Raw genomic sequence first — 26,802 nt, 5'->3', positions numbered from 1 at the left:
TGTGTGTGTGTGTGTGTGTGTGTGTGTGTGTGTGTGTGTGTATGTAGTAAACTTTAGTAGCTAGTGCCATAGTAAGTGGTTACGTATTAGACTAGTTTCTAGTCTATGCATTAGAAACCAGAGCCCACATGACTGACTACAGTTCTAATCCCAGTCCTGGTGACTTGAAAAAAATGCTGGGTGCCATGTGAGTACATATCTAAAATCTTCACAGGGTGGAGAAATGGAGGCAAAAAAAAGCGCTTTGGCATGACCATCCCCCACTGGGGAGTTGCTTTCTTCCCTTCTCTCTCCTGTCTGTTTTCGCTCTCTGGTTGAATGCATATATCCTTTGACAATAAAAATAAATAAATAAATAAATAAATAAATAAATAAATAAATAATAAACTTTCAAAAGATGAAATAAAGTTCAAAACAAAGAGGATGCAATTGAGATTTCTAGAAGTTGAAGTTTTTATTTTAGTATGCTTTTAAGTAATCTCTCTCTCTCTCTCTCTTTTTTTGTCAGAGGGGTGCCTGTGCTCACTGGAGAGAGAGAATTAGAGAGGAAAGTGAGAAAGCATTCCTCTCCCATCGGACATGGTCATACTGCAATCCTGCTCCTTTTCTCCCTCCTTTCGGGATTTTGAGCATACACGCATGTGTACCTGGTATTGCTTTTCTTTTTCTTTTTAGAACATTTTAAATTTTCAATTCTTTCTTTACAGGTTACTTAGGCCACTTTTGATTAAGAAAGCTAGAAAGGTAGTAACTACCACAAGCGAATGCCATGTGGTGGCACGTGTCAATTTTCCATAAAGTCCTGCTTTGTGGGGTGTCTGAACGCACTGCTCAGGTTCTCTGCTCACACTTGGAATCAATCATGGCAGATTTTAGTCCACAGGTTACTTTTCCCTATATTTCTTATAAACTCTTCAGCATTCTTACAGAATTGCTTACAGTCCTTACAGTATTCTTCAGCTAGGTCAGCCGGGAGTGGGTGCTCGGGCTGAGGATCGTTCGCCAGTGCTGTGAGGGGCTTTTGGTTGCTGGCTTCCAATTTTCAGCACTAATTACTGGCAGACCTGCCCCTTTTCATTGATGTCCAGGTGATCTTTGTTTCAAACGTGGTTTTTGGTGGTTTGAATGGATACTCTGCTGGAAAGTTGATTTCTATTCTGAAGGCCCCCTTGTCATATGGAGGGTTGTCAGGAACAATAAGCCCTTGCCAAGTCAATAAATTAGCTTCATCAACCTGGATCTTATGGAAGTTTTTCATTCTGTATTTTCAGATTTCTTCAAGTTCCTTCATCAGCCTCCTGCTGGCCACCATCTTGGATATAGTAGTGCTGCTTTCCCCCTGGCATTGCTTTTTGAGCCACCAGTCCAGGAGGAAATGCGGAGTCAGCCACGTGGGATCCAATTACCTTAACCACCATGCCACAGATTGGCCTGGTAATTGACTTTTAAAACTCAATTACACAGGCCAGCAAGTGGCATGGTGGTTAAGGCACTGGACTCCCATGTGGCTGACCATGGTTTGAGTTTCAGACCTGGTGGCTTGAAAATCATGCTGGGTGCATGTGCATGCGTGTCCAAAATCTCAGGAGTGGTGACTTCTCACTTTCCCTCTCCCTGTCTCTTTCTCTCTTTCCAGTGAGTGCATGTGCTCTATAGCAAAAAAACAAAACACACACACAGACACACACACACAAAACCTTAAAAAACAACAAAAAACCCTTAATTATGCTAAAAGTTGAGTTGGGAAAAATACCATGAGAGATCCTTATAAAGTTCATAAAATCTGTAAATTATGAAAAAACTATGCATATTTCAGTTTTTTAAAGAGAGATTTTTGCTATAGGGCATGTGCTCTCACTGGAGAGACAGAAAGGAAGAAATCACTCCCTAGGGTGTATGGCCACACTGCAATCCCTTCTCTATTCTCCTCTAGGGATTTTGGCCCAGTGTGTTTTAAGCCACCAGGTTCGGGACTTGAACTGCCATCGACTACGTGGGAGTCCAGCAATGTAATCATTATGCCATCTGCTGGTCCCAGATTTAGGGCTTTTTTGCACCAAAATAAACTTATAATTTAATCCCATCTTTTCACAAACTTTTTGAAGCCTCCTGTATATGTAAAGCTCAGTTAAAAAGTCTATTACATAATCAGGTAATAATTCATGACATACAGCTTAACTACTTAAACTTTAAAAATTAATGAAAAAAATTCCTTTGTATACTCCCTCCTGCATTTTCCTCATTTGAGAGTTCTAAGGTATAAGGCAGACTATGGATGGCCAACTTTGTCCTTACTTAACCTAAACCAAATGTCTGCACTCTGGCAAAAATTGAAAGATTCGAAGACATAGAAGTAGACAGTACAATGGTAGATACCGGAGACTATGAGGGGATGGGGAGTTGGGCTCAGGGAGAAGCGTTTAACAGACATAAGAATGCTTGTAAATAGGCAAATAAACTGTGGAACAGTATACCAGAACAGAATTAAAAAAAAAAAAAAAAAAAAAGGACCAGCAGTTAGCATAATGGCTATGTCACTGGACTCCCACATAGTCGACCATGGTTCCAGTCCTGGACCCGGTGGCTTAAACTCACACCGGGTGTGTGTGCATGTGTGCCCAAGATCCTGAGAGGAGAACGGAGGAGAAGGGATTATGGTGTGGCCATCCCCTTTGGGGGGTGATTTCTTGCTTTCTGTCTCTCTGTCTCTCTCCATCTTTCTGGTGAGCACATGTGCCCTATAGCAAAAACCTCTCCAAAAAAAAAAAAAAAAAAAAAAAGAAAAAGTGAGGGGCATTACCAATCATACATATGCATTAAATAAAAAACCACCCAGTAGACCCAACATTGAAGATGTAAGCATCATATAATGTTCCTTGCTGAAGATGGTGAATATGGTAATATCTTTGATTTAAGTATCACACACTGCACACATACTTTGAAAAACCACATTGAACCCATGAAGATGTATAACAATTAAATACAAATAAAACATTTTCAAATAAGAATAAAGAAATGGGAAAAAGAGTACTAAGAAACAGGCTTCTCTTTTGCTAAATATTCTGTTGTGGCTTTTTTGTGGTGGTGGTGGTAGTGGTGGTATGTGTGTGTTTGTGTGAAACACATAAAGATTAATGACTGAATATTATTTAAGAAAAGTTTATCAAAGAGATGGAGTGTGGACAGATCTAGGCTCAGTATTTTAGTTTCCAGAAATACTGTGAAAATTTGGGGCTCATTAGCTATGAAATCACTATTAGTAGCATTTTTACAGATCAATGGCTTTTAATACAGCCTAGGTTTTGCCGTCTTTTAATCTCTGCTAAAACTTCACTCTTTTAAAAACACGATTTATGACAATGTCAAAACAAAAGACTTACCATGAATTTTTATATAATCTCTCTATTATGACCCCTAGAATTTTTTTTTTTGCAGCAGTAGGAAAATGTTCTTTGTGCTCACATTCTATACATTCATCATATGAAATGTTAATGAAAAAATTCAAACAAGATAAACAACAACAAAAAATTCATCACGGTACCATGGCTGCTGGGTTCAGTGTGCCCTGTAATATTGTGGGGGCTGGCACACAGGAGATTGTCACAGATCATATGAAATAATTATTTTGAAACCTCATATTCACAGAGCAGAACATAGTGGCTTGAAACAAATGTTTTGAAATCTGTGGTGGGGTAGAACTAGTTAGAAAAGTAACACCCACTACCCATCTGCGTCAGTGAAATTCTTCCCAGAATATTTGCTTCGGACAGATGTGTCTCAGGTTCTGACCTGCCTTTTATCGGGGTATTGAGGAAATAAAATCACCAGGGAAATCAATTTTGGGAAAAATGGAAATTATGTTCATTCTAATATTTTCAAATTTGTTACTTAATAAAAATAACAGTACAGCATGTCTTCATTAATTTATTTGTTGTGAGCAAGTCTAGACATAAAGTTAAATATACTCAACTTGGCCTCTTGGCATTGAAAAACAATAAAGTCATATAGCACAAATTTACCTGGGCATGTGGAATAATGTATAACTTGAAGGAAAACTGTTGATAATAAAATAGAAAGAAAAAACAAAATGTGGTGTATAATCTTTGTTTTATAAAAATATTTTAACTCTCTTTTCTATCTCTCTCTATACTTAGTTCTGGGACTTCATATCAGGAGGACTTCTTATATTTATGAATCTTTAAACTTCTCTTCAGTAAGCATATATTGTTTTAACATTGAAAAAAAAAATTACCTAAGTAAAAAGGTAATCCATTAGGGGCCAGCAGGTGTCATGGTGGTTGAGGCACTGGACTCCCACATGGCTGTCTGCAGTTCAAGTCTGGGACCTAGCAGCTTGAAACTCATGCCAGGCATGCATGTGTGCATGCCCCAAATCCCAAGAGAATGCAGGAGAAGGGACTGTGGCATGGTCATCCCTCCATGGGGGTGGAGGGGTTGATTTCTCACTTTCTCTCTCTCTCTCTCTCTCTGTGTGTCTCTTGCAAGCACAAGTGTCCCGTAGCAAAAATCTCTCTTAAAAAAATTAGTTAATTGGATTTGGGCGATTCTTTTAAAGCGTCTTTGAAGTGCCTTTTACTTTGCTCCCAAAGGAAATGGAGAACGTTATGGCCACAAATAATTCAGCTCCTGTTTCATTCCACACTTTTGGTAGAAAATTTTTCTCCAGTGACAGAAGGTGGAAAAACTCACAGCTTATGAGACATTGAGCTGAAGAGTATGTGCAAATATTAGCAAGAAATTCAAAATACTTGGGAATGTGCCAGAAATATATATTTAGGATCTTAATGCCTGCATAGTACATGCTTCCACAAGTCAGTAAGTGAGACTGGATCAAATGCCTCAGTGACTATAAAAGTGACATGTACTCCTGTCACAATGGTAAAGCAGGCTATCCTTTCTTTTTCATTGATGAACTGAAAAAGAATGGAAGTTAAGGAAAATGTTAGTGCCATCAGGGTACTGGATCGCAAGTGTCTTTGCTGCTTCTTTTTTTTTAAAATAATTATTTATTTTCTTTTATTTTTTATTTATTCATTCATTTATTTTTTAATTTGACCAGAGAGAGACAGAGGGTGAGAATGAGAGAGAGAGGAAGTGAGAAAGCAAGCCACCAGATTCAGGACCCAAACTCCGGTCAGCCATGTGGGAGTGTCCAAGGCCTTAACCACCACACCACCTGCTGGTCCCTGTCTTCGCTTCTAATCAGAAAATGCAGAAAGAAGAAAGTGAAAGATTTAGAGGGTCCCTACATCACTCAACAAGCCAAACACATCACTAATGCTAAGACAGAGGATGTCTGTCTCCTAACCAGCTAAACTATTCAGAAGACTTCAGTCTGTAAGTGTTTATAAGGGCACTTCAAAAATTTCATGAAAAATGGAATTAAAGTATGAGTTTATTTTGGTGCAAAAACTTTGAAATCCAAACATAGTTTTTCCATAATATATTTTGTTCTGTGAATTTTTTGAAGACTCTTCGAGTCATTAGCCACCTGCAGTTTTGTATGGTTAAATTCAACCCAGCAAGCCTCAGAAAATGTGCAGGCCACTGGACAATGTGTTAGTGATACAATGCTGACAATGTTTTGTGGATGCTGCCCTTAAGCTTGGAGTGTAATAAGAGTAATAGATTGCTAAAAACAATAACAATTTCAGCAGCCCAAGTAGCATCATGGTGGAGTTAGGGAGAGATCAAGGTTGATGGTGGCTAAAAGTAGGAAGTAGAGGTGTTTCCAATTTTAGATGACAACTGATTTGTTTTTAGTATACAATTTTGAGCATCTCAAGTCAAATAAAAGAGCATAGTAGGATGAAATAATGTAATTTATTCAGGAAATGACGAGTAAGTAGTTTGTATTTCTGAATGTCAGTTGTAGCCAAGAAATAGTCACCAGTGAGAGGCTAGATCATGAAGGGTTTTAGGTGCTGGCCTAAAGGCTTTGTGACTATAAATATAGCGTTTGAGGGGCCAGCAGGTAGTGTGGTGGTTAAGGTGCAGGATCCCACACAGCCAACTCTGTAGTTTGATTTCTAGACCTGGTGGCTTAAAAACATGTCAAGTGTGTGTGTATGTGCATGTGTGCCCCAAAATCCTGAGAAAAGAATGGAGGAGAAGGGATTGCAGCATGGTCATCCCCACTAGGGGGTGATTTTTTACTTTTCCACTCTTTGTCTCTTTCTGGAAAGTGCACACACCCTATGACAAAAGACTATTCAGAAGACTTCAGTCTGTAAGTGTTTATAAGGGCACTTCAAAAATTTCATGAAAAATGGAATTAAAGTATGAGTTTATTTTGGTGCAAAAACTTTGAAATCCAAACATAGTTTTTCCATAATATATTTTGTTCTGTGAATTTTTTGAAGACTCTTCGAGTCATTAGCCACCTGCAGTTTTGTATGGTTAAATTCAACCCAGCAAGCCTCAGAAAATGTGCAGGCCACTGGACAATGTGTTAGTGATACAATGCTGACAATGTTTTGTGGATGCTGCCCTTAAGCTTGGAGTGTAATAAGAGTAATAGATTGCTAAAAACAATAACAATTTCAGCAGCCCAAGTAGCATCATGGTGGAGTTAGGGAGAGATCAAGGTTGATGGTGGCTAAAAGTAGGAAGTAGAGGTGTTTCCAATTTTAGATGACAACTGATTTGTTTTTAGTATACAATTTTGAGCATCTCAAGTCAAATAAAAGAGCATAGTAGGATGAAATAATGTAATTTATTCAGGAAATGACGAGTAAGTAGTTTGTATTTCTGAATGTCAGTTGTAGCCAAGAAATAGTCACCAGTGAGAGGCTAGATCATGAAGGGTTTTAGGTGCTGGCCTAAAGGCTTTGTGACTATAAATATAGCGTTTGAGGGGCCAGCAGGTAGTGTGGTGGTTAAGGTGCAGGATCCCACACAGCCAACTCTGTAGTTTGATTTCTAGACCTGGTGGCTTAAAAACATGTCAAGTGTGTGTGTATGTGCATGTGTGCCCCAAAATCCTGAGAAAAGAATGGAGGAGAAGGGATTGCAGCATGGTCATCCCCACTAGGGGGTGATTTTTTACTTTTCCACTCTTTGTCTCTTTCTGGAAAGTGCACACACCCTATGACAAAAGAATTCTAAAAAAAAAAAGAAAGAAAGAAAATTAGTATTTGAACGACATTATTCTGAGTGGATTAGCTGAGAATAAGGGTAAAGATAGATACATCATTTGAAGGCTAACAAAATTATCTAGATGAAAGAGGGTTAAATCCACACAGCAATCATCCCAAATCCTATAGAAGTGTGTGAAGGATGGACTAGAAATAAAGAAAATTAATAATGTCAAGGATCCAGTTCAAGAAAGGAATAGCAGGAGGTTTAAAAAACAGGTAAAATGAAGGCGATATGATTATTAAATCTTGGAATGATGATACTAAACCTTGGAATAACCTGAAAGGCATTAGTGGATGCTTCTAATGCCTTTCCCTTGTACCCCTGTTCTTGCTCCTGGCTCAGGTGTTGGTCCAACTTTCCACTGACAGCACTTGCATTTATTTATTTAGTTTGGTATCAGGTAGCTTTTCTTTGACTCCCAGAACTCTTTGTCAGCTTGCTCAGCATCCTAAATGACTCCCCACCTTGCCCAAATAGGCTTCAACTCCTGAAGGACAGGAGCTGGTACCTTAGCCCACAATTCATTCCTCACTGAAAGGGATAACGCTGACTCTCTGTTTCCCAGCAGGATTAAGCTCTGATTATCCCAGTGATAACTTTTTGGATAACAAGGCTTTATTTGCTGCTTTCTCTTCCCTGTCTCACTTCTCTATTTGCCTGTGGGTGTTTTCCAGAACTGCCTCCAAATGTGGAAGGCAAACTAAGACAAAGTGCAACCCAAAGAATGTCTTTACATCAAAAAAACCAGGCCTATAAGTGCAATCTAAGCTGCTAATATAATTAACAGATTTGCATCCGGTTTGAGATGGATGGCCTAAGAAATTAAAGTAGGTATCAGTGAGCTTGGAAATTGTACAGAGCATTGGTAGGTCATCAGAAAAAAAGTAAATAAATAAAAGTCGCATACAACTCTTGATTGTAATCTGTCAGAACTTTAGAAAATGTTTCCATCTTTCATTTTGAAAAGATAAATTCTAATTTCTTCCTATCTTTTGTATTATTTTTTTTAGAGAGAGAGAAATTTGCAACAGGGTGCATGCGCTTACTGGAGAGACAGAGAGACAGAAAGTGAGAAATTGCCCGCCGGGGGGATGGCCACACTGCAATCCCTTCTCCATTCTCCTCTCTGGATCTTGGGCATGCACATACACATGCCCATCACGAGTTTAAACCACGGGGTCCAGGACTTGAACTGTAGTCTATTACATGGGAGTCCAGCGACATAACCATTACGCCATCTGCTGGTCCTATTTTTCCTCATTTTTAAGGTCCATTGATTCCTAGGAAGATATGAAGTTCTGCAAATTTTGGTTACTGGTATTACATCTACTCCTGTGTATCTATATCCACACATCTGTTGGTGAGGTCATCTGTATTCTTGTTATTCAGAGTATGTTCTATGAATCAGCAGCATCAGTTACCTTGGAGTTTGGTAAAATGCTGAATGTCAAACTTTGCTTCAGACTTTCTCAATTAGAATCTGTACTCTCAAGAAAATCCCATTGATATGACCATAATTTGAAGTTGGAGGAGCATTGCTTTAGATGAAGTGATGCTAAGAATACTATGGAAAGATTTTCTTCTACAATACCAAGGGCAAAATGTGCCAAGCTTATGGACTGGAGAGAAGTTCACATAACAAACACTAGGACTATTCCCTGTTGTGAAAATGCAAAATAATTTGGAAAGTAGAGGGAAGAAAACATACCATGGGACCAGCAGTTGGCATAATGGCTATGTTGCTGGACTCCCATGTAGTCAACCGTGGTTCAAGTCCTGGACCTGGTGGCTTAAACCCACACCAGGTGCATGTGCGTGCATGCTCAAAATCCTGAGAGGAGAATGGAGGAGAAGAGATTGCAACATGGCCATCCCCCCTGGGGGGGGTGATTTCTTGCTTTCTGTCTCTCTGTATCTCTTTGTCTTTCTGGCGCGCACACATGCCCTATAGCAAAAACCTCTCAAAAAAAAAAAAAAAAAAGAAAGAAAAGAAAAAAAAGAAAACATACCATTTAGGCTTATTGCACTAGCCAGCCATGATTAACATTTTGGTATAATTTGATATAATTTAGTTTCTTTCATTCACATGAAGTTTTAAAAATGGCAGTAAATTCTATGCAGCCTTTGTATTGCTCCTACTATTTTGTCATGAGAATTGCATCATCTTGTTATCATAATCATCATTTAAAATACTCAACTGGGGGCAGCCAGTGGCATGGTGGTTAAGGTGGCTGAATCTCACATGGCTGACTACATGGCTGGAGTTCCAGACCCAGTGGTTTGAAAAACACTCTGGGTGTGTGTGCATGTGTGGCCAAAGTCTTAAAAGAATGCGGCATGGCCATCTCCCTGGGGAGTGCTTTTTCACTTTCTCTTTCTCTCTCTTTTTTTCTTTGTCTCTCTACGGTGAGTGCATACATCCTATAGCAAGCTAAAAAAAAATCTATCGGGTATATTCATCATAACTTATCTATTTTCAAATAAAAAAAAATAGTATTGGGACCAGCAGATGGCATAGTGGTTAAGGCACTGGACTCCCACATGGTTGACTGAAATTTGAGTCCCGGACCAGGTAGGTTGAAACTCATGCTGGGCAAGTGTGCATGTGTGCCCAAAATCCCGAGAGGAGACTGAAGGAGAAGGGATTGTGCACGGCCATACTCCATAGCAAAAAAACTCTCTCTCTCTCTCTTTCACACACATATACACACACACACACAAATTACAGTATTTTTGATGACCTTTTCGTGCATATACTGTAATTTTCTCTACATTTAAAGCTTTTCCTTACAGTAACTACTCATGAATGCCAGCCTGAATAGTGGGCTTTTCCATTTCCTGGGGTCTGTCTATATGTTATCTTCAGTGAACTTCAAATCTGAATATTACATGATTCCTGTCCTTTATTCTTTGCATCAATGGTCCTCATTTTCCTTTGAAAGGCCAACCACACCTCCTCATGATAACTTTAGATCCATTTCCCTCACTCTTGAATCACTGTGTTTCATTTTCATGACTCCATTTCAGTTCCTGTCCCTGAGTCATCTTCCTCCTGCTAGAATTAAACTCAGAGTCTATATTGTCCATGCAGATGAACCAAGCTGACATGAGGCAGCCATGTTGCCTACCCAGTTTCAAATAGAGGACAACATAATTTTGAGTGACCCTTCCTTGGATTTTTAAAATAAGCTTCCTTTGAATTTTGCCAAAAATCTTTCCATCTGTCAGCTTTAATAAGTGATAAGGTCAAAGAGGACAAGGACTCTTTCATATGTGTTTGGGATAGCACATTTCATTAAATACTATCAAATAGGAAACTAGAGCAGGTGAAGCTGCAAGGTAGCAAAATTGGAGACTACAGATGTGAAATATGCTTTATAATCTAAAATCAGGCCAGAGCAATAGCCACTCAACTACTTTAATACAGAAGTTCTGAACAAGCTAGGAAAGTTATGGGCAGAGATTTCTTCTGATCTCCAGAGCTCATGATTCAGCAAGTCAAGGGTAGCTGTAAGGCAACTACAGTTTTAATACATAGGGAGGATTTTCTGATGCTGATGGTCTGCAGGACTGAATTCTGAAAAGCATTAATTTAGGGTTACCATTGACATTACAGTGTGCATTTGTAGCAGCTGGTAAATGAGAGTGAACTACACTGATTTCAGCACAGCAAAATCTCTAGCTTATTTATATCTCCTAAACTCATATAGTATATAGCAAAAAAACAGTAAAAACAGGGTGGTCACTGAGATTTGTTTGGTTGTTACATTCTGGAGTGCCATATATGGAGGATATGCAACAACTTACATTTTCCTTCTTCATTTCTGCAGAGAACTTTAGTATCATCTGTGTTTTGTATAACTGCAAGCGCTTCACCAGGTTTTACTTGTAAATCTCTGGTCCCCCACTTTTTACAAGTTAAGGAGTCTGTAACTTTGGTTGAATATAGGACTCTAATTTCACCATCATACTGAAAAAATAAAAGAAAGAAAAACATTTAAATTGTTGGTTGATGTACATCAGTACATAAACTCATTTATTGAAAAATTTATTAAGAAGCTCTAAATAAATAGTTCAGTGTTTTCAAAACATAATGTAAGGATATCAAAGAAAAAAATTTGGAGGGGAGGCGAAGTCACTCATAATCTAACCAATCTAATGTAACAACTATTTTTAGTACCTTGCTGTCATAGTTCAAAGGACAGTTAAATTTAGATGATTGTTATAGTGTGTATATTATGCATGTACTATAGCTTCCTTCATCTTTCATAAGAATAAATTTAAATCTAAAATAATTTTTTTAGAAAATAAAGGCATTATGATGTATAACTGTAACATTGATTGTACTTTTAACATGCATTTTCATACATAAAATCATCTGATTTTTCATTGTGGCTTTGAACTTTGTATAATATTTAAATATGACGTACTTTAAACTTTTTTCTGAAGTCTTTTTCTTCTTTTTCCTGTTTTTTTAGCTTCTTAGGGTCTTTTTCTTCTGTTTTGGCTTTTCCAATATTGATTCCTTGACTATAATGGCAGAACACACATAAACAACACTTTGTTACAGAAATATAAAAAGAATAGTGCACAATAGAGACTTAACTCATAACATCACATCTTTGTTAAATTTTGTTTTCAATTAAATTTTTTCTTAGAAATCTTGTAACATTAATTGTAATCAATGATGACCTTATATAACACAGAAGGAATTCTTCAAGGGATTACAGATTATGAGTTAAGATAGATGTGAGTGATTCTCACGAAGTCACTAAATTATAGCTAGCTTGAACATGGCTGCATGTCAGCAGTTTGCTATGATTCAACCTGTCTCCCACTTCCCTATATTTGGTAAGCCTTCCTAGATATTTAAGTTGCTTGTCAATATTACAGAAAAGGCTCCTTTTTAAAAAAAGAACAAACATACTTTTTAAAAGAAACTGATCTTTATGGCTTATAAAATGTATCTATATTTTCCTTTTTTTTTTACATCTACTGAAAAGCCAGAGTGTGAGACAATAAAATATAGGTTGATAAAAACATTTTAGGTAAAAGTTAGGATTTTAGATATTATAAGGAGAAGCTTGTTAAAGGAAATGGCTAATATTGTCTTTATCCTAGTCACTCTTATCACTTGTCTATTTGTATGTGTATGTGTGTGTGTGTGTGTGTGTGTGTGCGTGTATGAGTTTTTAAGGGAAATAAACATTTTCTAAGAGTTTTGAGCAATTGGGAACCAGCAGTTAGCGTAATGGCTATGTCGCTGGACTCCCACGTAGTCGACCGCGGTTCGCGTCCCGGACCCGGTGGCTTAAAACTCACGCCGGGCACGTGTGCGTGCGTGCCCAAGATCCCGGGAGGAGAATGGAGGAGAAGGGATTGCAGCGTGACCATCCCCCCTGGGGGGTGATTTCTCGCTTTCTGTCTCTATGTCTCTCTCTGTCTGTCTGGCGAGCGCATGCGCCCTATAGTGAAAAAAAAAAAAAAAAACCTCTCCAAAAAAAAAAAGAGTTTTGAGCAATTAATAGATTTAATATTAAAAAAAAAACCAAATCAAAAAAAAATCTGGGATCTAGATATAGAAATTCCCTATACAAATAGATACCAATTGGACCAAAGCCACTTATCCTGCAGAAGACGCATATGCTTAAAATAATGATTTTTCCAGCATGAACTCACAGAGGTCACATGAAAGCTTTCATAACATTCCGTTGCTGCTGCCTGATTGTGAACTATCCTAATTTTTATAAAAATTCTCATTTATTCTGAGTGGGGTCCAGAGACCAGGGAACTTTGATAAATTTCTGGAAAAAATGGAATTATAGAAAACAAAATAACTGAAATCCTAGGTAGTTTTCTCACAATATGTATTTTCCATGAATCTTTTGAAGGCTCACCCACTTCTTTACTGGCATACATATTGCCAATGCTCCCCTGGTGATGTCAACTTGTAATTTAAGTTAAGAACACCTTAGTAGAGAGTGGAATTGCTAGGGTTACATATGAGTGTTAGGGAAGGGTCGTGACTCTCTGCAGAAGGTAATTTTAAAACTAAAATATGGTTGAGTGAAAACAATTTCAAACAATGATATTCATTTTTATTTAGGTTATACAAGATAAAGTTTTGCTTGTAACTTATTTATTTCAAATGTTTGATTCTTAATTTTTGAATGTTAGAGTTTAGCTCATCCACTGAGCAAAGAATTAGCACAATATCCAGTCTCCAGTTCTGCATCTGCTCTCAGTACTTCCTCCCTTATGGTCTGTGCACGAGAGCAATGGCTGGTCCAGATTAGTTCTCCAAGGCTGTCAGAATATACATGAATGTTAAAAGTGCTCCACTCTATCTTTAAAAAGAATTTATTGACATTTATTTAAAATAGGATACTATACTATTGACATTTATTTAAAATAGGATACTAAACTGCTTTAGACTCTGAAAATAAGCAATGGGAAATAACACTGGTTTTATCAGATAAGGTTTAATCAACTGGGATTTATTTTGCTTGAAGAACAGAGTCACCACCTGACTCTTGGTTCCTACAGAGCCATTCTGTGGAAGGTGGTGGTATTTCTACAGTAATATAAAACAGAAAAATGCATTAAAAACTGCTGAGAGGGAAGTGACTTCCTGATGGTGAGGAATATTAAACTCGAACGTGTTCCTGAAGATGCGGTTTTCCTTTCATGGAGAACTGAGAGAGGAGAAGGATCCTCCTTTCATCTTTCTTGTTTATTTTGCCTGTCAAACTCATCATCATATACGAACGGCAGCATATTCCCCCCTCAGGTTCTTTGATCAGGATACCTTCTCTAGTTTAATAAAAGTGCTTTGACAATGTTGGTTAAAAAAAAAAATTGATTCACTCACTAATTTTTACCAGTGCAGCTCAGAAGGCATCACTTTCCATAATCCATTTGTTACTTTTATCCTTTAATCAAGTACAAAATCTTTTTATTCACCTTTCTTTTTTCTTGAAAAAGCTAGAGAGGTGTCCTTGTTTTTACAACACAATACCAATCAGATAATCTCCCTTATTTTTTCAAGCATGAGACAGTATCCTACCATGGTATTTTCTATTTGAAAAGAATTTTCAAAAGGCATTCCTTTTGTATTAACCAATCAATTTCATACAGTTTTAGCCTAAAGTTACACTAGAACCTTATGTAAATGAAGAACAGCACTATTCACTGTTGACTATTTTTGTTTTTTTTATTAAATTTGAATGGAGGCTTTGAGAATCTGAGGCTTTCATGAAAAACAGCCATACCTAAAAGTCCTTTCAAAAATCAAATCCTCTTATTTTTCATAAAGGAAGCAATCTTGTAGAGGTCAGAGGTGGCTTGAACAGGGTAAAAGGGGGCTGATATGGAAGTTAAATATATTCCAGACAAAAAAGGTTTTGGGAAAAGAGTACAAATAAAGGGAGGCAATGAATCAGTGAGATCTTTTGTGATCAGTATCTCAAGTATGTTTTCCTGATGAATGAATAAATGAACACAGAATCAGTGAGTCACAGGGTGGAGATTAATCAAGAGACAAGGAACAGATCCAGGCGGAAAGGGGAAGACAAAGGGACAGGAAGGAGGTGAGAGGAGGGAGAGGCTTTAGAGCTACTTATATAAACCGGGCCAAGACGTTACAGCTGGGATCAGAAAGAAACACAGCTTCAGAGGAGACGGAGCAAATATGACTGCATGCAGTACCGATAGTGCAGCCCACCCCCACCACTGAGATTTTATTTCAGTTGATTTTCTTAGTATTCTTATTTTCATTACTTGGCTGTAATGAAGGTTTTTTTTTTTTCTTTTTTCTTTCACTTTCAGTTATTGAAGGTGAATTTTTAAATTGTGATTTCTGGTTTACATATAATCATTGTATATCTACTGTGGGGGTTACAGTATGATTTTTTAAAGCATGCATACAGTGTTAACACTCAAATCAAGGATATAAATGTATTTATCTCATTTTACATTGAACATCATAATATGTTATGCACATGTGATAAGAGTTCTAGTAGGTTTTTGTTTAAGGAGATATTAAATCAATGGCATTTTTTGCTCCACTCCGGTACACAGTTCCATAACCTATTTGACTTATTTACATGCATTCTTGGATCTGCTAATCATTTTCTCATGAACCCCCAGGGAACTTTGATAAATTTCTGGAAAAAATGGAATTATAGAAAACAAAATAACTGAAATCCTAGGTAGTTTTCTCACAATATGTATTTTCCATGAATCTTTTGAAGGCTCACCCACTTCTTTACTGGCATACATATTGCCAATGCTCCCCTGGTGATGTCAACTTGTAATTTAAGTTAAGAACACCTTAGTAGAGAGTGGAATTGCTAGGGTTACATATGAGTGTTAGGGAAGGGTCGTGACTCTCTGCAGAAGGTAATTTTAAAACTAAAATATGGTTGAGTGAAAACAATTTCAAACAATGATATTCATTTTTATTTAGGTTATACAAGATAAAGTTTTGCTTGTAACTTATTTATTTCAAATGTTTGATTCTTAATTTTTGAATGTTAGAGTTTAGCTCATCCACTGAGCAAAGAATTAGCACAATATCCAGTCTCCAGTTCTGCATCTGCTCTCAGTACTTCCTCCCTTATGGTCTGTGCACGAGAGCAATGGCTGGTCCAGATTAGTTCTCCAAGGCTGTCAGAATATACATGAATGTTAAAAGTGCTCCACTCTATCTTTAAAAAGAATTTATTGACATTTATTTAAAATAGGATACTATACTATTGACATTTATTTAAAATAGGATACTAAACTGCTTTAGACTCTGAAAATAAGCAATGGGAAATAACACTGGTTTTATCAGATAAGGTTTAATCAACTGGGATTTATTTTGCTTGAAGAACAGAGTCACCACCTGACTCTTGGTTCCTACAGAGCCATTCTGTGGAAGGTGGTGGTATTTCTACAGTAATATAAAACAGAAAAATGCATTAAAAACTGCTGAGAGGGAAGTGACTTCCTGATGGTGAGGAATATTAAACTCGAACGTGTTCCTGAAGATGCGGTTTTCCTTTCATGGAGAACTGAGAGAGGAGAAGGATCCTCCTTTCATCTTTCTTGTTTATTTTGCCTGTCAAACTCATCATCATATACGAACGGCAGCATATTCCCCCCTCAGGTTCTTTGATCAGGATACCTTCTCTAGTTTAATAAAAGTGCTTTGACAATGTTGGTTAAAAAAAAAAATTGATTCACTCACTAATTTTTACCAGTGCAGCTCAGAAGGCATCACTTTCCATAATCCATTTGTTACTTTTATCCTTTAATCAAGTACAAAATCTTTTTATTCACCTTTCTTTTTTCTTGAAAAAGCTAGAGAGGTGTCCTTGTTTTTACAACACAATACCAATCAGATAATCTCCCTTATTTTTTCAAGCATGAGACAGTATCCTACCATGGTATTTTCTATTTGAAAAGAATTTTCAAAAGGCATTCCTTTTGTATTAACCAATCAATTTCATACAGTTTTAGCCTAAAGTTACACTAGAACCTTATGTAAATGAAGAACAGCACTATTCACTGTTGACTATTTTTGTTTTTTTTATTAAATTTGAATGGAGGCTTTGAGAATCTGAGGCTTTCATGAAAAACAGCCATACCTAAAAGTCCTTTCAAAAATCAAATCCTCTTATTTTTCATAAAGGAAGCAATCTTGTAGAGGTCAGAGGTGGCTTGAACAGGGTAAAAGGGGGCTGATATGGAAGTTAAATATATTCCAGACAAAAAAGGTTTTGGGAAAAGAGTACAAATAAAGGGAGGCAATGAATCAGTGAGATCTTTTGTGATCAGTATCTCAAGTATGTTTTCCTGATGAATGAATAAATGAACACAGAATCAGTGAGTCACAGGGTGGAGATTAATCAAGAGACAAGGAACAGATCCAGGCGGAAAGGGGAAGACAAAGGGACAGGAAGGAGGTGAGAGGAGGGAGAGGCTTTAGAGCTACTTATATAAACCGGGCCAAGACGTTACAGCTGGGATCAGAAAGAAACACAGCTTCAGAGGAGACGGAGCAAATATGACTGCATGCAGTACCGATAGTGCAGCCCACCCCCACCACTGAGATTTTATTTCAGTTGATTTTCTTAGTATTCTTATTTTCATTACTTGGCTGTAATGAAGGTTTTTTTTTTTTCTTTTTTCTTTCACTTTCAGTTATTGAAGGTGAATTTTTAAATTGTGATTTCTGGTTTACATATAATCATTGTATATCTACTGTGGGGGTTACAGTATGATTTTTTAAAGCATGCATACAGTGTTAACACTCAAATCAAGGATATAAATGTATTTATCTCATTTTACATTGAACATCATAATATGTTATGCACATGTGATAAGAGTTCTAGTAGGTTTTTGTTTAAGGAGATATTAAATCAATGGCATTTTTTGCTCCACTCCGGTACACAGTTCCATAACCTATTTGACTTATTTACATGCATTCTTGGATCTGCTAATCATTTTCTCATGAACCCTGGCCCCACCCCCATGCAGCTTCTGGTATTTCCCATTACTCTCTCTGCTCCTATGTCATTGAGTCCTTCGATTTCTGCCAGAGCACAGAATTACCTCATTTCTGCTGATGGAGGAGGGAAGTCAGAGGCATCCACATCATCGTAAACTTCATCTCCAGTGTCTAACAAAAATACATTAAAGGAGGAAACATTGTCAGGATAAATTTTGACATAAACATTCAATTATTTTGTCTGAAGTTTCTTTCGTTTTTCCTTCCGTTACAGATAGGAACAAAGCGAGACAGGCACTCCCAACAGTCTTCATACTGTGGTCCACTCCCAGCCCCTGTCAGTCTGGATCACAGCCAAGCACTCTCAGTGTGTGCATGGAAGCCTTGGAATGCGAACCTGGGACCTTCTTATGTGGGTCCAGCATCACAGAACATCGAGTTACTGCTGCAGCATTGGCTGGCCTCAGAGATGTTTTTAAGATGGAGGTTCCTTCAAGGACAATAAAAGTAATTTTCCTGATGTCTAGGTACCTTTCTCCTAAAAGTATTGTTTGCTTCTAAAAGGGGAGAAGTTCTTATTTCTTTCAATGCATGTGCGAAATTTCCCTCAAAAAATTACTATGATTATAACAATTATTATCTGGAAAAATCAAAACAAGCAAATCAGACAATTACTATAATTATTTCAAGAATCACAAGTACAATGAATGGCAGGAGTAACAAACTGCTCACAAATAAATAACATTATGACCATTGCCAGGGCATGTGGAGATTGAAATCAAGATTCTTCTGGGTTTGAAGTGCTATGATAATATATATCATTATATTTATGTGTTCATGTCAATGCATGCATCTATTTAGCTTTCTCTTTTACGCACTGATCTGTTCTTTATTAACTTCTACCCTACAGTGTTATTAGGAGTGGAACCATCTTCAAATGGAAAGATTAGTTCTACATAAGATACTGCTAACATCAGCAGGTATTGAGAAATCATATTGGTAGAAAACTTCTATGACCTCAACTGGTTCAACAGCGTTTTCAACCCGGAGACATTTCTTCCTTCTAAACCTCTTGTTAGTAAAGTCAGAAAGAATGCATTCTCTCTGCACCTATTAAGCTGTTCCATAGCTAATTAAGCTTAAGAGACAAGTTGAAGAAATTACAAACATTTATAAAAATAATTTTTATATAAGTCTAAATGTTCTCTGGTAGTGGCAAGGAATTGAGTTCATCTAAATTGCCTCTATGTATCTATCTCTTTCTGTGTGTCTGTGTGTGTATATGTTTTCAGGTTAATTAATTTCAAAGGATGAAATTTGCTCACCAATATAGGAAAAAAAATCCATAAAAATACTGTAAAAAATACCATATCATTGGTTTCCAGAAGGAAAAAAACTACTACTCCATGCACATACACTTAAAACATAACTTGAGAACAATAACAACAAAACTCACATGTTTTACTGAAATTTTTATTATTGTTCACTATTCTTTGTGAAGCCACATTTATTAATACTCTTGAATATTATAGATTAGGCTACAATCATATCATCAGGTATGGATCAATCTGAGTTAGTCCCTTACCTATTTTCATACTGATCACTGAAAAGAAAGTTCTAATATCAGATAAAGATCCAGGAGACTAGATCATTTCTGTGTTTGGCTTGCTCTTCGCTATATTTATAAATTATAAATTAAAATAAACAAGCTTTTTGAAAGCTCCAGAATATTTTTGTGAGACAACATTTTATATAAAGTACATTAAAAAATCTTTTAAAGATATGTCTTGGCAGGGATAAAAATAAACTTATCAAAGTTGTACTAAGAAGAAACTGTTTCACATTTAAAATTGCCCAAGTACAATATAAATTATACATTTGAAAAATCAAAGAAATTTGGTTTAGAAGGGCCTTGGTGGCATATAATCTGGTGTGGTTTTATACATATTTCTGCAGAATTTCAATATATCAAGATTGCACTAAAATGGGGCCAACAGGGGACATAGGGATTTTGATGTCCTTTTCATAGGGATTTTGGCATCTTTCTCGGCTCATTTGTCCCTATCTGTAACAGCTCCTGGAAGAACACTTCAAAAACCATCAATCTATTTTATTTTCCTCTTCCCGCTATTTTATTGTTGAGCAACTGTGGCCACCCAAGGTGAAGTTACTTGCCCAGGGTTATGCAATTTACTATTTTTAAAGTCAAGACTTTAATTCACATATGGGAACTACTAGTTTTCCCACTATCCCATCTGCAAGAAATAAAATTTAAAATATACAGTTAGTTTTAATTACTTACCCAATTGTTTAGGAGGAGGAGGGAAACTGGAAAAGAAATGAAAACACAATTATAATCAGATTACTATGAACACAGCCATTGATTCCTTTATTTAGGAAAGGTATGAACAGGTGACAGCCCAGAGACCTATAACAGTCAATCAATCTTTGGACTGTCGTTCCTTTCTCATTCTCCATTTCTCTATGAAGTTCCAGTTGTGATCCATCAATTTGGAATTTAGAGAGACTTGTTTTGGAACACCATAGTTGGTCACAAAGACAAGAACAAGGCAATTTATTTTGCCCACAGACATTAAACCAATGTTTTCAAATTTGTTCTGTGGGGGCTAGGCATACTATCAAAGCAGTGTAAATTAAATGGATTTAATATTTTGGAGCCATTGTGACACGCTTAGCTCTGGCCCCAAAATGTTTGAGTTAAAGGGCAGAAATGTAGAGTCAAAATCAATAGGGGTCATTAAGGCTCTGACCATGTTTCTCTAATATGTACTGATAATCATATTACACTATCCGAACAGGAAAATGGTGAATAAGAAAGGAATATTCATTTATGCTAGAGAGTGAAAGCTTATTAAAAGAAGTGATCTGAAATTAGGGTTAGGTGGTATTTAGTTGCAATAGAAAAAGACCTTTGCTTTAAACCTTCTGAACTGACTTATAAACACACACATATATACACACACTGCTGAAAAAGAGTGGTGCCAAGGACAGGAATGATGGGTTAAAGTAGAGTGTGAGGGAGTCATTAATTAAAATGAACCAAAATCAGAATTGAGTGATGTATAATTGAAGCAGAAAGAAAATAAATAATCTCTTCCTATGTTTCTAAGTAAGGATTATACTTAAGTAATGCCACTCAAGAGAGGATTTTGTGTTATACTCTCTTAAATTTCAAGTATACTGTTTACTGACTTGTTTTGGTGTTTTATAGCAGGGTTAGGAATATTATATGTAATTAACATTTTATAAAGACTTCCGTTAAAAATGTGGCAAATTCATTATATATACATATACACATACATATCGATATGTATATAAAACAGTTTTTGGAGGCCAGCAGGTGGCATGGTGGTTAGGTTGCTGAACTTCCACATGGTCAACTGTGGTTTGAGTCCAATCTGGCAGCTTGCTTTCTATCTCTCTTTCTCTCTCTGTCTATCTCTAGTGAGCACTTATAGCAATGTGCCTTTAAAAAAAATTAAATAAATAACAGACTTCCCTGTACCAAAGAACATGATTAAGATCCTTTAAATTCATATGTATGGAATTTATACTAAAGGGTTATTTGGAGGATGGAAAGAGAAAATTGATGTCTTAGTTTTTATTCAGGATATTTCAAGTAAACTTAGTATAAGAAAAATATAATTCAAGTGGAATTAATATATCACTATTATGAAACAGAGTTACAAAGACTTTAAATACTATATTTGGAGACAAGAAATTCTATCCTTTATTTTTAGCAAATCATGTTTTTAAAGAGAAAGTATATCTTGAGTAATCAATATAAAATATTATATAATACAATGTAGTGTTGAAATTAAAAGTGACTAGATGTGATGCTACAGTTACAAGTCCTACTAAATGGAGTGTTTACGTATGAGTTGTGTGCTTATGAGTGTGAGGGTGTGTGTGTAAACACATATATGTACATGTGTGTATTTTTATGTGTGTTAAGTGGGGAAAGTAAAACATCTTTGAATTATATGATGCTTTTTGAATACCTGGGCTCCTCTAACATAATGCATGAGTTTTGGGATAACACCACAGATGATGCTAAGATGATTGGAAAAAATTATATCCAGATGGCTTAAGCCTACCAGAATTTGGTTATTTGTTATAGAATATTAGTAGCATTTTATTTGATTAATATTAGTGTAGTTATTGTGTGCTGGATTTGATTTGTTGACTCTTACGATGAACCTTCATTATTGTCTGATTCAGAGACTTTAGGTTTTTCTCGTATACTTTTCTTTTTGTCATCTTTTCCCTTTAACTTCTTCAAAATCCCCCAGGACCACGTGCTACTCTTCTCTTCAACCTGTAGCATGGAGCTTTGAGGCATGCAGGCATTGATCAGAATGTAGTAATCAGTGGAGCATGAAGGCACTTTGTGGACATTCAAACTTTTTATAACTATACGGCATTGATCATTTAGGTAATAAATAATTCACAACTCAACAATATGGTGCTATTACACTTTTAGATGATAGTATTTCAATACTACTTCTACTAGGTTGATCATTTTTTTTTTCTACTTGGTAAAATTTCTCTTAGTTCTTAAAATATGAAGCTAAGTTGGTTAGGATTAAATTTTAAACATCAATTTAGTTTTTTCACTATTAAGATTAATATATATTAAATTTCCAAATATGCCATTTCAAAATGGAAAAGAAACATCTATTTTACTTTTAACCTAAAATATTCTTTTTATTATACATCTACATATATTTATTATTAAGCCAAAGAATAAAATGTTCAATAGTCGTTTTACCACAGATAGCATATAGTCTCAACTTACTTGAATTGCCTATAATTACGTTATTTTACAAGAGATAGCCACGTAACTGATAAGTCCTCTAGAGATTATTGTAAAAGTAAATTTTTAGTTAAAAAACAAATAACTGTGGGCCACCAGGTGGCATGGTGGTTAAAAGTATTGAATTCCCACATAGCTGGACTACAGTTCTAGTCCTGGACCTGGTGGTTTGCTTTCTCCCTTCCCCTTTCCATCTCTCTCTCTCTCTCTGGTCAAATTAAAAAATAATAACAAATGGAATTAAATAAATAAATAAATAATTCTTTAAAAATAAAAAAAAAACAAGTAACTGGGAAAGGTTTGACGAACACCCATAACACCTATAATTTATTCCTTTCTCATTTCACTTCTTTCACCATAGCTACTGAGATTCTTCTGAAATAATCTACTACTTCATTTGAAGTGTATGGTACAATTACATTTCCTGATTTACTATTGCTGTCCAATTAACAGTTGAATCATTTTGATAATGTAATAAAGAGCACTCTTTTCTGCTTTTTTACTCTAACTGGAAATCAAGACTAAATTTTAGTATAGGTAGTAATTTGCATAAAGGTAGTTCACTGATTAGTCTTACCTATCATCATTTTCCTCTTCAATCCCATCATAAATGTCGTCATCTGGGGGTGGTGGGAACATCCCTTTATTCGGAGTAGGAGGAAATAATCTGTTAATTTCAGATTTTGACACCATAACGGTCACTCAGATTTTGATAATGCATTTTCTTATTTAACTGCAGAAAGATTCCCTCTTTCATACTTAAATAATAAATAAATAAAAAATACATAAATAAAACACCCTTTATTTTCTCATTCACACATAAATTGTTTTGTTCATCACTTTATAAGGAGTTCTCAGGGCTGAAATGATAAGAAAATGAGGGGTGATAAGAAGTACTTTGGACAAAGAAGAAAGAAATGGGGATGGAAAAAATCCCAAGAAAAAGTAAATTGAATAAAAAATGAGTTAAACATTTATTGTGGAAGAAGATAAGACATGAGATCATAAAATAGATGTTCAGGAAAAGATGCTGATCAAGGTATAATTAAATACAGCAAACAGAATGAAAGGAGAATGTGTATACATTGATGAGAGTGGAAGCAAAAGCAATAAATGTAAGGTGACTTTTTAAATACCTATTATTAAAAGTTAAACCCTTTTTTGTTTCCTTTATTATGCTACACTCTTTAGGAACCTTGCTATTTGGCCAGTTTTTATTTTACAAATGTTTACCGAGTACCTTCTGTGTGCAGGAAGAGTACTTGCAATGAGTTTGAAATCTGAATGTTAGTATGCGAATTTCATTACTGCTAGGTGTTGGCAAGTTGAAATCCCTTATTTTGTTGCTAGGAAACCTATAGGTCTTTAGGAACCATAGCCAAGGTAACCACATAAAGTTGTCTTCCAAACAAGCATATCTGAAAGTGAAGGGGGATGTTATCAACTGTGTCCAGACAACTGGCATCAGTCACGACTGCAGGAGGCACACCGGAAGTGGGTCAGCTCTGAGCTGTAACAAACTTGGAAGACAGTGACTTGCTTAGAGTACAAGCCATTGGCTCCTGGGCTAGTATGCCTCCACCACATTAACATTTTCCTCATTATCTGCAGACTGAAGCATTTTGTCATTAATCTACACAAAAATGTCGAACACTTGTGGAAAAACTACTGAAAACAGTATGTCACTTACCTCCACTTCCACTCTGACTGTGGCTAGGAAAACAAAACAAAACAGAAATATTAAATTAATATATGAATTTAGTTACCAAGGAGAAAAGTATATATATGTTGATCAGTTACATAAAAAGGAAGTAACATTCCAGTCCAAAGTTATTGTGATATTATATGTGAAAAGAAGGAAATAATGCTCCTCTTATAACAAAGGAGTAATAATAACGCAACAATTAAAACAAGCAGAAGACAAAACAAAACAAGTGAGTTACATATGGGATTGGTTGCTTTTAACATTGTCCCATAAGACAGATTTCAGATTAAACTTTAATTCCATTATTCCACTGATGAACTATTTTCATCCCCAGAATAATATTCCAGGAGTCATACGATGATTACCATTGCATTAAATCTGATTGTTTTTCAGTATCTTGAACCCATAGCATTTTACTCTTAGTCCAGTACTTTAATTTTTTTTTTTTTTTTTTTAATGAGAGAGAGGGAGGAAGAGGGAAACAGACAGAGGGAGGCACCGTTTTACACCCATGTTGTACTCCTGCTCTAGTCTCTCAACCCACCATGATTCCAGGTGTACACAATGAAACCTGGGCCTCCCATGTGGCCTCCAGTCTTCCTAGAGGTGGTGCCACCTATATGCCACTGTGGGTGGCACAGGGCTTTTATGTGGTGTGGCTCTTAACCCTAAATCCAGTTAGTTGCTTGTGTTTCTTATTTATTTCCATAATATTCTCTATTTTCTCTATTAGCATTTATAATTGTAGCTCTACTAAAACAAGTTTTACGAGCACAAGGAAAACATGTGGACTCTGAGAACTGGCAACATTTTAGCGGTTATCTATTCAATTCCCTCATTTGGCAGAAAAGAAACTGAGGCTCTTAGAAATTCGATGACCCAGCCCACTCTTCTGCCTACTGCACTCTTTGTATCCCCAAGTTTGCCCTTTGCTTTTTGGGTAATCTGCCTGCAACAGATACCAGAGTTTGATGTCTCAACCATATAGGATGGTTAAAGACTTCTATACAATTCCTAATGTTAAATGTCAGTAAAAGAAATTGATCAGATGGGACCAGTAAATGGTATAATGGTTACATTGCTGGACTCCCATGCAGTTGACCACAGTTCAAGTCCCGGACTTTGACGGCTTAAAACTCATGCTGTGTGCCCAAAATCTTTAGAGGAGAATGGAAGAGAAGGGATTGCAGTGTGATCATTCCTCTTGGGGGGTGATTTCTCACTTTCTGTCTCTCTGGTGAGCACACATGCCCTATAGCAAAAAATCTCTCTCTTAAAAAATATTAATCAGATGCAGATTTTCACCTAATTTATAAATAAAAACATACTATTGTTAATGAAGCTTTGTAGAAAAACATGCTGTTAACATCTTAGTGTAAAAACAGGGGATTGATTTTTGAAGCAGGTGAAGTACCCTCTCTGTGTCCTCGTGTGCCATATTTCACACGGATTTTCTCAGACCTTTCCCTTTGCACACAAAGCCAGCAGTTAGAACAATGTGACGAGATGGGCTGTGGATGGCTGCCACTCCTGGTAGGTATGTTTCATTTTGGAGATTGTCTTAGTTTCTGAAGAAGAGCAACAGGGTTGTCATAATCAGCAGCAAAGTTGCCACCTGCTTATTTCCTTTCTAGGGCAATTCTTCAACTTCCTAAAATGACCTGTTTAAAATGTCACACAGCTGACAGGTGAAGGGGAGGTAATGAGAGAAGAGAAGGGGAAGGAGATTTGAAAGAAGGTTTACTGTGTGATGGAGAGGGTGTTTCTCATTTGCAATTTACTTCCTTCAATGTTTCTATTCATTACAGAAAATGCTCTAGTTGAGAAGAGAGAAAGATAGCTGCTAGGGCTTGTGGTTTTTTTTGTTTTTGTTTTGTTTTGGGTTTTTTTTTGAAAGGTTTTTTTTTTTAAAGGTTTTTTTTTTTTTTTTTTTTTTTTTTTTTTTTTTTTTTTTGCTGTAAGGTGCATGCTCTTGCCAGAGAGACAGACAACCAGAAAGAGAGAAAATCACCCCTCAGGGGGATGGCCATGCCGTAATCCCTTCTCCATTCTCCTCTCGGGATTTTGGGTATGCACAGAAACGTACCAGTATGAGTTTTGAGCCACTGGGTCCAGGACTCGGACCATGGTTGGCCATATGGGAGTATAGTGACTTAACCATTACACCATCTGCTGGTTCCAGTAATCACCTCACCCTAGGGGAATCAGGTAAAGAATATAAGGAGGTGTGCGGAGGAGGGAAGGGAGAGAATGGTGTCTTCTTTTCTCTTATTCTTGTTAGGGCAAGCTGCCAGCTACACTAACCATTTTTTCCTTTTTCTACTGAACACAAAGCATGTTCTGTTAGAGATCTTCACTGGTAGCAGCTGTAGTTTCCAAAATAAAACATGTATAGAAATAGTTTCTTTTTTAATTTTCTTATTAAATATGCAGAAGAGAGCCATAGATGGTGATAAACATGGTGGTGAAGTACTTGTTCAAGATATTAACTGTTAAAACCTCCAACCTCCCACTCTTTCTTTGAGAGAGAGGGTTTTTGCCTTAGAGTGCATGTGCTCTCTGGACAGAAAGAGAGACAGAGGCAGTGAGCGGGAAAGTGAGAAA

At 36.5% G+C, this 26,802-nt stretch overlaps 1 protein-coding gene across 4 annotated transcripts in view; it reads right to left on the bottom strand.

Moving 5' to 3' along the window:
• Nucleotides 1-26,802, bottom strand: part of FYB1 (FYN binding protein 1) — a 180,748-nt gene that overhangs the window by 14,490 nt on the left and 139,456 nt on the right. For 3 of the 4 annotated variants that reach the window (XM_027774868.1, XM_027774870.1, XM_027774869.1), the window contains 7 exons: nt 24,184-24,206; nt 23,071-23,134; nt 21,871-22,008; nt 19,959-19,984; nt 17,761-17,827; nt 11,592-11,691; nt 10,969-11,131 (listed from right to left, as the gene is read on the bottom strand). In XM_027774868.1, coding sequence (XP_027630669.1) covers nt 10,969-11,131; nt 11,592-11,691; nt 17,761-17,827; nt 19,959-19,984; nt 21,871-22,008; nt 23,071-23,134; nt 24,184-24,206 — 581 coding nt within the window. The remainder of the gene's footprint in view (nt 1-10,968; nt 11,132-11,591; nt 11,692-17,760; nt 17,828-19,958; nt 19,985-21,870; nt 22,009-23,070; nt 23,135-24,183; nt 24,207-26,802) is intronic. The other variant, XM_027774872.1, reaches the window with a different exon arrangement.

This window comes from Tupaia chinensis, unplaced genomic scaffold (genome assembly GCF_000334495.1).
Source record: "Tupaia chinensis unplaced genomic scaffold, TupChi_1.0 Scaffold000489_1, whole genome shotgun sequence".
Classification (NCBI taxonomy): domain Eukaryota; kingdom Metazoa; phylum Chordata; class Mammalia; order Scandentia; family Tupaiidae; genus Tupaia; species Tupaia belangeri.
The sequence above is the reverse complement of the archived record's forward strand: the minus strand, read 5'-3'. Positions and strand labels throughout refer to the sequence as shown.